Source organism: Silurus aristotelis (genome assembly GCF_946808225.1).
Source record: "Silurus aristotelis genome assembly, chromosome: 4".
In the NCBI taxonomy this organism is placed as follows: Eukaryota; Metazoa; Chordata; class Actinopteri; order Siluriformes; family Siluridae; genus Silurus; species Silurus aristotelis.
In genome coordinates this window covers 21,746,853-21,760,729 of record NC_139577.1, presented here as the reverse complement: position 1 = coordinate 21,760,729, position 13,877 = coordinate 21,746,853, and the positions used below count along the sequence as shown (strand labels likewise).

At 36.2% G+C, this 13,877-nt stretch overlaps 2 protein-coding genes across 6 annotated transcripts in view; both read right to left on the bottom strand.

Moving 5' to 3' along the window:
* vcla (vinculin a) overlaps positions 1–1,701 on the bottom strand; it is a 40,472-nt gene extending 38,771 nt beyond the window's left edge. For all 4 annotated transcript variants that reach the window (XM_083538190.1, XM_083538192.1, XM_083538191.1 and 1 more), the window contains exon 1: positions 1,310–1,701. In XM_083538190.1, the coding sequence (XP_083394316.1) occupies positions 1,310–1,477 (168 nt within the window). In that variant the 5' untranslated portion in view covers positions 1,478–1,701. The remainder of the gene's footprint in view (positions 1–1,309) is intronic.
* An 8,128-nt stretch (positions 1,702–9,829) lies between these two features.
* Positions 9,830–13,791, bottom strand: plaua (plasminogen activator, urokinase a). 2 transcript variants are annotated; one of them, XR_014533050.1, is made up of 12 exons: positions 13,656–13,757; positions 13,069–13,159; positions 12,882–12,951; positions 12,627–12,774; positions 12,268–12,365; positions 12,121–12,141; positions 11,831–12,017; positions 11,585–11,736; positions 11,296–11,436; positions 10,759–10,919; positions 10,379–10,665; positions 9,830–10,278 (listed from the first exon to the last, which is right to left on the bottom strand). XR_014533050.1 is itself a non-coding variant. In XM_083538200.1 (11 exons), the coding sequence occupies exons 2-11, from the start codon at positions 13,120–13,122 to the stop codon at positions 10,468–10,470; spliced, it is 1,230 nt and encodes a 409-aa protein (XP_083394326.1). In that variant the 5' UTR covers positions 13,123–13,159; positions 13,656–13,791; the 3' UTR covers positions 10,330–10,467. The 2 variants fall into 2 exon arrangements, 1 of the variants encoding a protein (XP_083394326.1); XM_083538200.1 differs by lacking the exon at positions 9,830–10,278 and having other exon boundaries at positions 10,330–10,665; positions 13,656–13,791.
* Positions 13,792–13,877: the final 86 nt, after the last annotated feature.

Below are 13,877 nucleotides of genomic sequence, written 5' to 3'. Positions count from 1 at the left end.
TTAGTTTGTATTTGCCACAGCTGAGTATTATGTGTTGAGCTGTAATGCACAGACTGACTGAAATCCTGCAGTAAATGTAATAATGGCTTCAATATAGCAAACAGTGAGATGGAGCAATCCTGTGTTGTAGTACTATATATCAGCACGCTGTTTGTCCAAACAAATTAGTAGACTGGAACAAACTGTTGTACAGTATAGCTTATAAAATCCACTGTAACTCTAATGCAAAAGAGGCAGAACTCTGGACCCAATATCAAAGACATTAAACTGGGGAGCCAATGTTTAACACATTTAAGCATTGTTAATCACTGGAACAGAAGAGTGCTGTTTTAATTCCCTTCATGTACAAGTGAGCACAGTAAGTCTGTTTACAGAGAAAGGAGGGCATGCCAGCCAAAGCATATCCTGTTGCTGTGGGGATAATGAGCAAATACAGAAAAAGGAGGTTTCATGTTTGTGGAATTAATGATTTTGTTTTCTGGGAAAGAGAAGCTGAGTGTCAGTGCTGTGAATAGGGGAGCTCACTGGTCTTGGGTTTCCCAAAAGTGCTACAGCATCTATCTTAGGACAATCCTGAGAGCATTGGGCACAAATCATTTGGACACTTTGAACTGTTAGACGATGACGGCATAACATTTTAGGAAAGCTGAAAGGCCAACAAGTGCTTCATTCCAGTTATAAAGTCTAAACTCGGGATATTACACCAGGGATATTAACATCAGATGACCATAGCCGGGTATTTTTAAGCTGCACTGTGAGTAGAGCAGGGAATCCCTTTGCTACTGTCAAATAAACGCACTACTGAGACACAATAAGATTTCTCCTTCTCAGACACTATATTCTGTAAACTATCTTTCTACTGCTGTCAATAATTCATCTCCGGTCATGTCCTTGGTTGGGATTTCCTTCCTGAGATTCTTCAAAATAGACTGATCTGAACACTGGAACACCAGTCAGACTCTCCTACAACCCTGACTCTCAGCACTTTTCAAACCAGTATGCAAACTACTCATCAGCACTACTGCCAAGTTTTCAGGATGGACTCATATACAGCCAGTTCTTGTTTAAAAAAAATGTGTAAGCAGTACAGCACTATAGGGCGTGATAACGATGATGATGATGATGCTGATGCTGATGATGGAGAAACGAACGGACATGAGTTATGAGCCATGCACATGAGCCGCTCAGAAAGTTTCACCGCATGCGTTGTTTACGAACGCCGGCACGGATGCCACCTGAGCGGGAAAGCCAAGTGCAACATTTGACAGCGCTGTTTGCAATCGCGATCGTGCTGAAACCTCGCTCTCACCCGCACTAGGTTGCAGACAGCTGCCTGCACAGCCGCCACGGGCGCACTGAGATCGGGAATCGCCTTGCCATCAACTTCTCCCTCCTCGTGCATGATGACCAGGTGAGATATCTGCTGAGCCACCGGCTCCAGGATACTCTCAATGGTTTTCGTGTGAAACACCGGCATCGTGGAATCGCACCAGATTCTCCTCCAATCTAACTGGCAAAAATAAAGAAAATATATGTATATCTATATCTATACGAGGCACGACTCTGTCTCACAATCCAGCCAGTATTCGCTTCAAGGACAACCCTCCGACCCGCGCAGTCCCCAGGCTTTTCCCCGTCATGCGGTAATCATGAAATCCCCGGGTCACTCCTCCACACACGGACGGCTTGTGAAGCGCCCCCCTTCCCCCCGCCCCCCGCCGAGTGGAAGCAAAAGCAAAAACCAGAAAGAATCAGCACTTCACAACCAATCAACACCGCGTAATTTTCGTAGGCTCAGCTCTGATTGGTGCGCACTGACGAACACGGTTGACCCCGCCCACAACCTTGCCAAGGGCGCCAGTGCTTCACAAACAACGTAATGTGTCTTGTGCCCAAACATGGGCCGGGCTGTAGTTACGCACGGAGCACTTCATACATCACATCAGACTAAATGATAGCGGAGGCTTCTTGAAACATGTACCTAAGTAACTGATACCAAGCAGTAAATCCCTGTGAAGTCGTCCATACTTAGCCCTCTGGTTTAATTATCCTCTGCTCTATGTCCTCTTGCATGCTGGATGTGTTGTTGGATGTGTAGGAGGCATAGGCTCCTGAATGTCCTCATGCTCTTTGTAAATTGTTTTTGTGTGTGTGAGTTTCAGAAAATGTATTTTTTCCGATGTAATTTATGCACTGACTTGTTTGAGTAGAATTAACTTTATTCATCTCCCTCTGAGATACCTTTGTATACAATGACAGCTTTACACATCGAACTGTTCTACAGAGTTCCTAAGTTACAATTGTAGACATAGAGATCAACACTAATATTTCAGATTTTAAAAATATCAAATCTGATGCTTACAAATGAGACAGGGAACAATTTACTAACTGTTAAATAAGAAGCTTAGAGTTTTTAAATCATAACCTTTTGAACATCTTTTTACTTCTTCCCATTATTGTTTAGATTATAGATTCCCATTATACCTTAGACTTCCTTTAGATCAGTGGTGCCAAACTCGGTCATTGACAGGGCCAAATTTAAATACTGGGTCTAAGTAAAGGGCCGAACACTGTCCATATTTAATGAACAACAAGTCAGACAGGATACCGAATAAATTGTGAAAATAAAAGCAATACATTCTGCTCTTATGCACATTTGCCTGAGTGAGATGTTTAACATCTTTTTTTTGGCTGTGTCAATTTATTAATATTTAGGGTTTAGTTGTGTGCTGGGAAACTCTAAGGATAGAGTGAAGGTGGATATAATGGAAGTGGCCAGAGTCTTTAAGTTTTATATATCTGCTTTAGGATCACACCTGTTGGATAGAAATACCAGTGCTACCACCCACTGTAATGATGTCACAATTTAGACACCCCAGAAGAAACACTAAATGAATCGAACATATCCTTTTTCAGTGAGAGCTGGTGATTTAAAACTGTGTATTTCTAGTGTTGTTTACAGAATACAGAGACAAAATACTGGTTCAAAAACAGTGGTCCTTTTCACTCGCTGGCTCTTGATTATCCTTGATGATGCCAATTAGCCCATTACATTGTTGTCATTTACAACATGTGGCACACAAGCCACTGAATGTAAAGTTATGTCAAGTTCAAGTTTAATTCTACGGCACTTTTCACAATGGACATTGTGTTAAAGCAGCTCTAAAGAACTTAAGAATTAAAGTGAATGATGTGTATTTATCCCTGATGAGCAGCCTGGGGTGACTGTGGCAAGGAAAAACTTCCTTAGATGTTATGAGAAGAAAACCTTGAGAAGAGCCAGACTCAAAAGGGGAACCCATCTTTTTTTTGGGTGATATCAAGAGTGTGATTATATATCTTAAAACAATACAAAACAATGGAGAGTGAAAACTAACATGAGCACTGTAGTGTGTGTGTGATAAGGGGTAATGTCCTTCCTACAGTCTTATACAGTCAGTTGACTCTGTGGAACCAAGAGGTATTGTGCAACTCATAAAATAGCTCAATATTTTTCATGAAATTCTTTATATAAGGTGTTATTGTGGGGTTTTTTGTCAGAATTTGTAACCATTGAGCAGTTTTTATAGGTACTAGCTAAAGATCTGGATAAGAGAAACCCTCAGTGTGTTTGTGAAAAGAAACTCAACAAAGGAAAGAGATGCCAGAGAATGTCTCTTTTCCCTAATGAGTGCTTGAACTAAAATGAGCCAAAACTCACATACTGTCACTGCTGGCTATTCAATAGGAGCTTGTTACAGAGCTAGATTTTAATGATCTGGTGAGAGCCTTTAATGAGTTTGCAAGGTGAAAGAAACCATTTACCAAAGTTTAAATTACCTTCTGCATATCACTGATGTGTATTGTCCCAATGCTTTTATTTTATTTTGAGTGTGTCCGTTACATGTTAGGGCTCCATGTATTGGTTCATGTGTAGCAGTGTTGGTGGTGACAAATAGACAGCAAAATAGCTTATTTTGTTTTCTGGCCATTCACACAAAGCCAGTCCAGATTTTTAGTTTTTTTTGACTGGAAGACATCTGATTTGTGGAAAAAAGTGTCATCACACTTTAGGGAGGTTTATATTATATTTTAAGTCAAACAGCCATTACTTGTTCCTGTTTTGAAGCAGGAAACATTGATATATAACATTAATCAATTTAGAAAAGTAATAAGGAAACTGGATTTCCTCAGTTTGTCTAACTTGGCTTGTGCTTTGCCAGCTGGTCATAACATGATTAATTGGAGTTAGCTGTTACCATAACATTATACATTTTTGCAAAGAATTTATTAATTGGGTGCGTGACATTTTCAAAAGCCACATATTTTTAAAAGCACCATGCAGTAGCCCTTTATTTTTCTACTTTCAGCATAGCACATAAACATAATCTGCAAGAGATCTGAGGCTTGTCATAGACAGATAAAAAGATTGTCTTTTTTGACATGGTATTACGTATGCCTTTAATAATACAACAAATCATTGTAGGGTTTGTAGCTAGCCCAATACTGACAAAAGTTTTATATTCCATATATTCAGTCACTGAAAACACTGGGGCAATTTTAAACTGCTACACAAGCATTTGTGTCTTCCCACCACCCCCTACTGCACTGGTTCAATAAGATACTGTTGCTTGTGGGCACATGATGACTCAGAGAGATGTTATGAACCTGCCAGATCAGTTGCTGAACAACTTGTTACAAAGCATGCAAAATAGCCAGCTGTAGTGACTTAGCAGTCATAGCGAGTGAAATAACATACACAGGTAAAGAGCAGTAAATGTGAAAAAAGCAAAAACACAGAAAAAGCACAACAGCGTGCACCCTGGAATGAGCTTCAGTTCCTCAGTAGGCTTGCATGCATCACTTTTTTCTCATCATAAAGCACAGACCCTGATACCTAATATGGGTTGATTCAGTTTGAGGTTAGAGATGTGTAGTGTGCAATTGTAATGTAAACTGTTTATTGTAAAAACTGCTTCCAATGCAGCTGTGAAGTGCAGAGTCATTCGTGAGGCTTATGCTACTGAGAACACTGTTTACTTTTTCATTTTTGACTTCTATCAGTGCTAGTGTTTTCCTGTCTACTGTAAAACTGTAAAAATTGTAAAAAAGAAAAAGAAAAAAAATTAAATAAATTAAAATAATGTTTATTCTTTTGTAAAATGTGCTTTTTCTAATCAATAAAAATGTTATGCAGGGGTTCTGGACATTTTAAAATATGTGCATAATTACATAATATACATAATATAAGCTTTATTTAAAACAGAATCGAAAGAAACAAGTCATACAAGAACAAGCAAGTAAAACCTTTTACAAAACTTTTTTTTATCTGTTTATTACTTTTAGTGACCTGTAACTGACTTGACCATATTTGCAGCATTTGCAAAAGCAGTCCAAAGGATGATGCGACCTCATTCTTGTTCCTCAAAGCAATTAAAATAAAATAAAATAAAATAAATAAAACACAGAGCTGACAGCATGACTGAGAAATGATCCATTCACACTTGTTTGACCTTATACAGTATATCCAGTTTAACTGAACATTTTACTTGCACACAGCTGCACATTGTCTTTCCTAATATGTAACTGAATTTGATTGTTTATGTAAGACTTATAGAGACGTCCCCCTCAATATGCTTTAACAGTTCAAGTAAGCAGTTCATTATGTTGGTTAGAGCAGTTTGCCAGTGTCTGCGCTTAGTGTCTTGTGTCACTATCCAACAGTAATTACAGATGGCTTTTCTCCACAGCCATGACCATGGTCCTCCTAGACAAAAATAATTGCACTGGAGAGAACTGAAATCATCAGGGATACACCATCCAAACGTTTTGCACTTTTAAAAACTAAATTAGGTAATATTGGTAATGTAGTGAAAAAGCCAACGAGATCAAGTCCATACAAGGACATCGATTTTTGATTCAGAAAGGGAGGAAAAACAACAGTTTCGCTGAATTCATGGATATCATTGATAGCATTGTCAAATAAAATTAGACAGCATTTTATTTACAGCTGCATATTATAACCACACACACACACACACACACACACACACACACACACACACACACACACACACATATATATATATATATATATATATATATATATATATATATATATATATATATATATATATATATATATATATATATATAATCGTTTTAAATGGTTTCAGTGTATAATAAATTGTGACTAAGGAAACATTCTAGCTAGATATTCTAATTTAAAGCAATAGATCAAATAAGTGTTTTTTGTTAATGCAAATATAAAATACAGTATGTTTAAACATTAATATCGCCCTCCAGTGAAATATTAATTCAATTACATGGCAGTGCAAATCCATTTTACATCTCTTGAATATACGGAAAAACTTTCATATTTTTCAAAAAGAGATAACTTTGTAAATAAAGATAACACGTCTTTTATCTACAAAGCAGAACTTAAAGAGTGTTAATGAAATAATATTTTGGGTTTTTTTTGGAAATAAGTGAATTCTTTTCTTCCCTTTTTCACTTAGTAAAAGGTAAAAACCCAAGTTGTAGTGCTGAAAAAAGTCCATTCACGAGCCTGTAAATGTAATAAAGGTTCATTAATGGTCAACTGAGTTCTCCAGAATAAATTTCTCATCTAAATTTTCCATGTTGTTTTAAATGAAGTTCTCCATCACAGGCATTTTTTTCATTTTATCTGTATTCAAAATAAAGCATTAAGAGATAACATAATATGTTACATAACATAATAACCTTAATAAAATCGTAACAGAAAGTAAAATGCCTGAATAATAAAACAATTCCCTTTTCATTAGAAATATATGGTCATTTTATGGAAAGAAAATACAATTATATATATATATATATATATATATATATATATATATATATATATATATATATATATATATATATATATATATATATATATATATATATGGCGATCAAAATTAGAGAACAATTTATAAACAATTGAACAATTCTAAAATAATGTCATCTTCACTGCTCAACAGCTGAAGGAGTTTTTGTCCTGTCTATACCATGCTACCAGAACACCTTTTCCACAAAATAACTAGGGCTTTTCCAAAAAAAACATTATTTTCCAGAAAACACACTAATCAAAATTAGAGAACACTTTCAGATACCTCCCAGTTATTGGTGTTAATCTGGTACCTGGTGCTAATTTCCTTGATTATCTGTTAACCCCTATTTAACTGGCAGCCTACCTTCCAGTTTTACTGACTCTGCAAGATGGTGGGCCGTTCTAAAGTGACTGAAATCCTCCGGCAGCAGGTTGTCCAGATGAAGGCCAAAGAGATGACCCTATCAGCCATAGCAAGACATGTTGGTCGTTCCAAATCTGTGATTTCAAGAATATTGAATCTTTACAACATCACAAACTCATTCAAGTCCGCCAAGAAGGCTGGTCATCCACGGAAGACAAATACAAGGGAGGACAGGATACTGCAGAGGATATCAATGGGCAATTACCACACTGCAGCTGGAATTGTTTACCAGTTCACAGGGTAAGGATCTGTCTCGTCATACAGTGTCTCGAGGTTTAAGAGCATTTGGACTGAAAGCCCACTCTGCAGTGACCAAACCTCTCATTAGCAGAAAGAATCCAAAGGCTAGACTAAGCTTTGCTGAGGAGCATGTTGTGTGGACAGAGGAGAACTGGTCCAAAGTTCACTTCAGTGATGAAAGCAAGTTTAATTTATTTGGTTCCGATGGGAAACATTATGTTCGGCGACAAACTGGAGAAAGACTGAACCCAAAGTGTGTAAAGAAGTCAGTGAAAAGTGGAGGAGGAAGTGTCATGGTTTGGGGCATGTGTTCTGCAGCAGGAGTGGGGCCTCTTATACAGCTACATGGCAGAGTGAATGCAAATGTTTATCAGAACCTTCTTCAACAACATATGGTTCCTTCCCTGCGTTCATCACCCAATCAGCCCACAGTGTTAATGCAGGACAACGCTCCATGTCACACAGCAAAACGGGTAAAGCAGTTCCTTGAAACTGAAAACATTGAAAACAATGACATTTTTAGTTTTGTTATAGCATAATGAGGTTCCATTATGGCCAATTTTTTGGAACATCGTTCAAAGTTTTTATCCAGATGAAAACTTGGAACTGAAACATTGACTAAAATACAAAACTTAGTAAATAAAATGTAAGCGCCTGCTAAAGAAGATTCAAAGTGGGTCATATAATAAATGTTTTGTTATTATACTGGTCAGCATTGGGTTGTCCCCTCAAAAAATTAGAAATTTAATTTTCTATTTTTTCTTTTGCTGCAGAAAGCCAAAATTGACTAAACTGTTCCATCTATGATGACTTGTGATTAAAGACAATTGTGTGTAGATGTTTTTGTTATTGTCACTGTTACTATTTACATTATTTTACACACATTATTTCCTAGAGTTCTACTCTCTGACACCCTTCGGATTCTTGTATGATTAACAGTTAGCTTTCCCACGAAATCAGACTCATAATTTCTTAAGCAAAACATCTGCAGCTGCCATTGTGTCAGTCTTGGGTAAAGCACACTTTACAGTAATCTATGATCTTTCACAGGAAAATATTTCCTTTTGAATTTAGAGTTGAGACTTTCCTTTCACACTAGTATCTAACCATGACTGCCACATGCAGCTGTCTAAGTCTGGAGAATACGTCAGAACGTTGGATTAATACAGAGAAGGGCACAGTGTTATTCTGGCTCTTCAGAAAAGACAACTTATGACACATTCACTAAAATAAGAAAGATAATGATGATAATAATTAAGCTATCACGGTCACTTAGAATTCACTCTAAGGTCACTTAGAAGAAGAACACCAAAGAACATAGAACATGTTGAAACCGAAGTATTAGGATAACAAAAGTAAACAAGCATATAGACATGAAAAAGAACAAAACAGAGCAAACTTCAGGGCACAGAGAGTACACAGATATGCATGGTGATGTAGTAAAACCAATGACATAATGAAAAGGAACACAGCAAATTTACAATGTTTAGAATAATTATTCTAAACACCTTATATTTAGGTGGAAGATCATACATTTATACTCAAAAAACTATTTATTTGAAACACATTTGTCTTTGTCAAAATAAAGTTTAAGGAAACTCCTGGGCATTTATTGATTTGTACTATGTATGAAATCACTTAGTGAGAGTGGTAAAAAGAGCATTTAGCAATAAAATGTGTATCAACTCTGCAATGCTGAAAACTAAAGCCATGAAATCACAATATATGATTAAATAGATGTATGTATTTGATGAAAAGAAAGGAGTGAAAAACAAATTTGTTGAAAAGAAAGGAGTCAAAAAAAAATTTTCACTCTAAAATGGCAGGGTCAAAATCAACCCACATCTTGTAATATATTGGACAGAGCACATGCTGGGTTTATCCAACTTAGCATATATGCATTAAACAATTACAAAAGGTTACAGCCTATCTTTAATATATACTCTTGATACCTAAAAAATACATTGTCTTGTTACACCAAAATCAATTAATCAATGTGAGATTGCTTATAACAATATTTGTGGATACTTGCAGTTTATATATAATTTGCCTTAAAAAGTGTTGTCTTAAAAATAGGTATGATACGATTTTTCTTAGAAACCCAACGGTAAGAGTACTATCCTTACAATGAAGCATAGTGGTGGTAGCATCATGTTGGTACAATGCTTTACATCAGCAGACAATATAGATTTATAGAAATTAATTTAGTTTGAGAATGAATTGTGTTTGAAGTGGACGAGTACATATATGTACAAACAGCAAATGATTGACTATCAAAAGAGTTTCACAAAACTTGAAACTAAATCAGAAAACATAAAGAAAAACCTACACACTTCTTATGAAAAAATAGATTTATTCATAAATATAAATGCAAATGAAACAGAAATGTTTTAAAATAAAGCATATTGAGGTAATGCAACTATTTCAATTTCTTCATTACATCATACCTTACATTTGCAATACTTTTTTTTTTTTATATATAATAAGCAGCAAGCAGAAGTATGAATTCAAACAACCGTTACTTTAAAATTTCAAAAAGAGCAATTCCTTCCTATGATGTTTGTTGCCACACACAGCAATTCTGCTTGGACAGAAGCAGAACATAAATACATAAATAGAGAACATAATGTAATATTAAATAAATTAGATTATAAATTATGTAAATATAAAAACATAGGCATGTGATAAATGGTGCAATGGCATCATTCCATTTTTGTCAAATGTTAAAATTGCTATTTCACTGTTCCTTCTGGCCACTGAAATGAAGCACTATGGAATAGTGCTTAATTTCACATATGAGATAAGTGCTACTCATACAAATCATTTAATTAATACTAATAATTTGGTTAATATTAGAAAACCAGAACAGATGTGATTTACACAGTGATAATTATATGGCATTGCAATACTTTCTATAGAGGCAGTAGTTTACAGACCAAACTCTTGCATGTGCTTACATAATTTAACACAGCTAATCTTTCTGTGGGTACATAATGCCTTGGGCAATTCTGTTCAGGCCTGTATGTTTTTCAATCCATTTGTTGTAATTGGTGACCTTTGTGTAGACACCTGGTTTAGACTCAAGGGCACATTTCTCTCCCCAGCTGATGATTCCAAAGAGAAACATCCGGCCACCATCCTCACACAATAGAGGACCTCCTGAGTCTCCCTGTCACAAGTAAAAATTAAAGTAACACAATGAGATATGTATTTTACAATATTTTAATTCAGTGTTGTATAAAGGATGTAGTTGACATCATACCTGACAAGCATCCTCTGTCCACTCGGGACTGGCTGCACAGAACTGGTTTTCAGTTACCCTGTTTCCATAGTAGTCCTTCCTCTCGCAGACTGTTGGGGAGATAATCTGAACCTGAGCCTGCTTCATGTTGAGGGAATATCTAAAGGTGTCAGGAATTTTATCTTGAACAAAGAAAGAAAAGCACTGATTAGGGGCCAATTTCATATTGTCTCTAAGGTCAAACGTGCAGAAAGAAATCCAAGACTCAGATTGAAAATTGATCCCTGCAAATCAAACCAGTATAGTACCCAAAAGATTTCCATCTGTATTTCACAGCACCGGCATTAGAGTCAAATTTAACGGCTGTATACTCGAGCAAAGCTTACACAGAGCAAATGCCAAAACCCGCATTTGGTGAATCATGTTCACTGTGTGTCATGCCACCTGGAATGCTCACACATTTGAAATAATACTGTCTCATTGCAGTAAGTGGAAAAAAACATTTAAACAATATGATATTATTAACATCTATAACAATATATAAATAATGTAACTTACCATTCTTCTCATGGCCATAGCCTGCAATGTGGCAGAAGGATCCATAGGGTGGCATGTGGTGAGCTGGGGGAAGACATGCTGTCCTTACTGATTCCGTCTTCCGAGCACATTGTCCTTTGCTGTCTACAATCTGCAACAGAGCTGAACACACAAAGAGAGCGTTACTACAGGTGTGTGTGTGTGTTTGTGTGTGTGTGTGTGTGTGTGTGTGTGTGTGTGTGTGTGTGTGTGTGTGTGTGTGTGTGTGTGTGTGTGTGTGTGTGAGAGAGATAGCTGGTTAAATGCATACCTATATCATGGTTAAAATCATCTGATTCAAAGTCAAATTTCTGATGAAGCACTATTTTGGTAACTACAAACTTCTGCTCTTTGCTCAGATCAGTTTGATTGGTTGCATCCTTTCCCAGATAGACAGAATATTGCTCCTTGCTTGTTCTTTTGCTGTTTAAATACAGAAAGCAATGTAGCATCACTGCATTTCATACTCTTGAATTTCCAGTAAATATTTTCATTGAATCTGATAAGTATGACCTACTCAGGTGGGAAGCAGTGTGTTGCGGTGACGATCCAGCAGGGTGCGATGAGTGTGCCTCCACAACGAAACACGTTATTTTTAAAGATAGCTGCCAGCCAAGGTTGGGACTCTATTGAAGCCTTTGATCCACCAATAATTTTATAAATCCGCGAAGTCTGCTTCGGGTTCCTTTCACCACATGTCATTTCTGAAAGTTTAACACATAGCATGCATAAGAACACAGGTGCTGTACAGGTGGAAATAATTAAACTTGGGTAATTGGAAAACACGATTTATTTCAAATTTCTTACCTGTGTCCTGAGTCGGGGTTTCTGGGTAGGACAAATTAAAAAGCACAAAATGAATTATTAGAGAATAATTTACTTTGCATATTTTGTATAAAACACTTTATTTACAAAAATTTTAATGTAACAATAATGAAGTTTTTTTTTACTCACTTGGTTTTGTATTACACTTTGGAATTGTACAAAATTCGCGAACTTTTCGGTTGTATCCCCTAATCCAACACCATGGCCCACTTCTGTTATCTGGATTTCTGCAAAGAAGCCACAGTCAAGCTGCAATCACCACAAGTGCAAAATCTAGAAACTTGGTCTTAACAAAAGCATGACTCACACACTGATAAAGCAATCATGATTATTTTAGGGAGAAAGGATTTCACAATTCTAGTTCCCACGCACAGTGACCATAAACAAGAGATTAACTAACTGTCATAGTTTTTTTTTTTTTTTTTTTTTTTTTTTGCAGTATACACAATCAAATGAGTGTAAAGGCACATTATGTCACTGAGAGCTACCTGCAGAAATTGTGTGATCCAAGTCCATGAGAACTATCTGCAAAGCCTATATGCTGAATTCGATCCCATTGAAGACATCTGTGTCCTTCTGATGTTTTAGAGACTGTACCTCTATATTCATTCCCATTACTGCCCTCAGCAAGGCAATCTGGCAGGAAAGCGAATGAGAATATGTATTAGCATTCTGAATACATATTCAATTAATTTTCTGATGGAAAATATGATAATAAGGTTTACAGAGAGTTCCAGACTTACCAAATTCTTTGACCTCTTTTATTGGTTTGATAACATTGTTCTGCCACGAAAAATGTTTTCCTTTGAATGACTGACGGAGGAAGGAAAGAAACCAGACAGAAATAAATAAGTGTCAAAAAACTGTCTGACAAAACTAGTTCCCCAATTTTGAAAACAAGAATGAGTAGTTCTGCTTATTTCTCCCCACCTCAGCAATTTCATGCATTGAAGACGTCATTAATAATGTGATCAGCAACCACATCTTGACCACAAAGTGATGTCTGCCTTATATGGAATCTCTGAAACCCACACAAACAAAACCACATGTTTGAAAAACTGCAGCTGTAATGCTTTATCACTGGAAACATTTCAGAAAAATGTTTTACAGAAGAATACATACATACAAACATACATAATACATACATGCATATAGACACAGATACATAGAAATAAATAAAAAAACTTGTGCAACCAAATTAAGTAAATAAAACTCGAAGAAATATAGGTAAGATTCTTTCTTAAAATGGTTTTAAAAAACTGTGAGTATATCAGTGTCTTTTTGACATTTGAAATGTTTTCACTGACATGGATATTCCACATAGTACACATTGTCTACATAGCAGATATTGTAGTATTCTACATGTTGCATAAATATACAGTGCTAGTGTTGCAGAAATATACTGTTTCACAATAGCTACTTCAAAAAATCTACAGTGCTGGATTTTTCGGTATGTTTGTACAAAGGCAAACATTTTTACACTTCAATATGAATTCAAATATAAAAGCAGTGATTACCTTTCAAAGATGAGTTTTGGAGATTTTCTCACAGCTGGTCCCTGGTGTTATTTTTGCTCTTTGACTCGTTAGTCAAAACCAGATGTTTTCTTTGATGCCACTGGTTTCTAGTTGTTGGTCTCAGACTTTATATTGCAAGGGATTGGCTGAGAGAGGCGGGACTGAAAGAGGCTCAGATTTTTTTTTTTTATAATAGGAAGCATGTATATGGTATATTCTAAG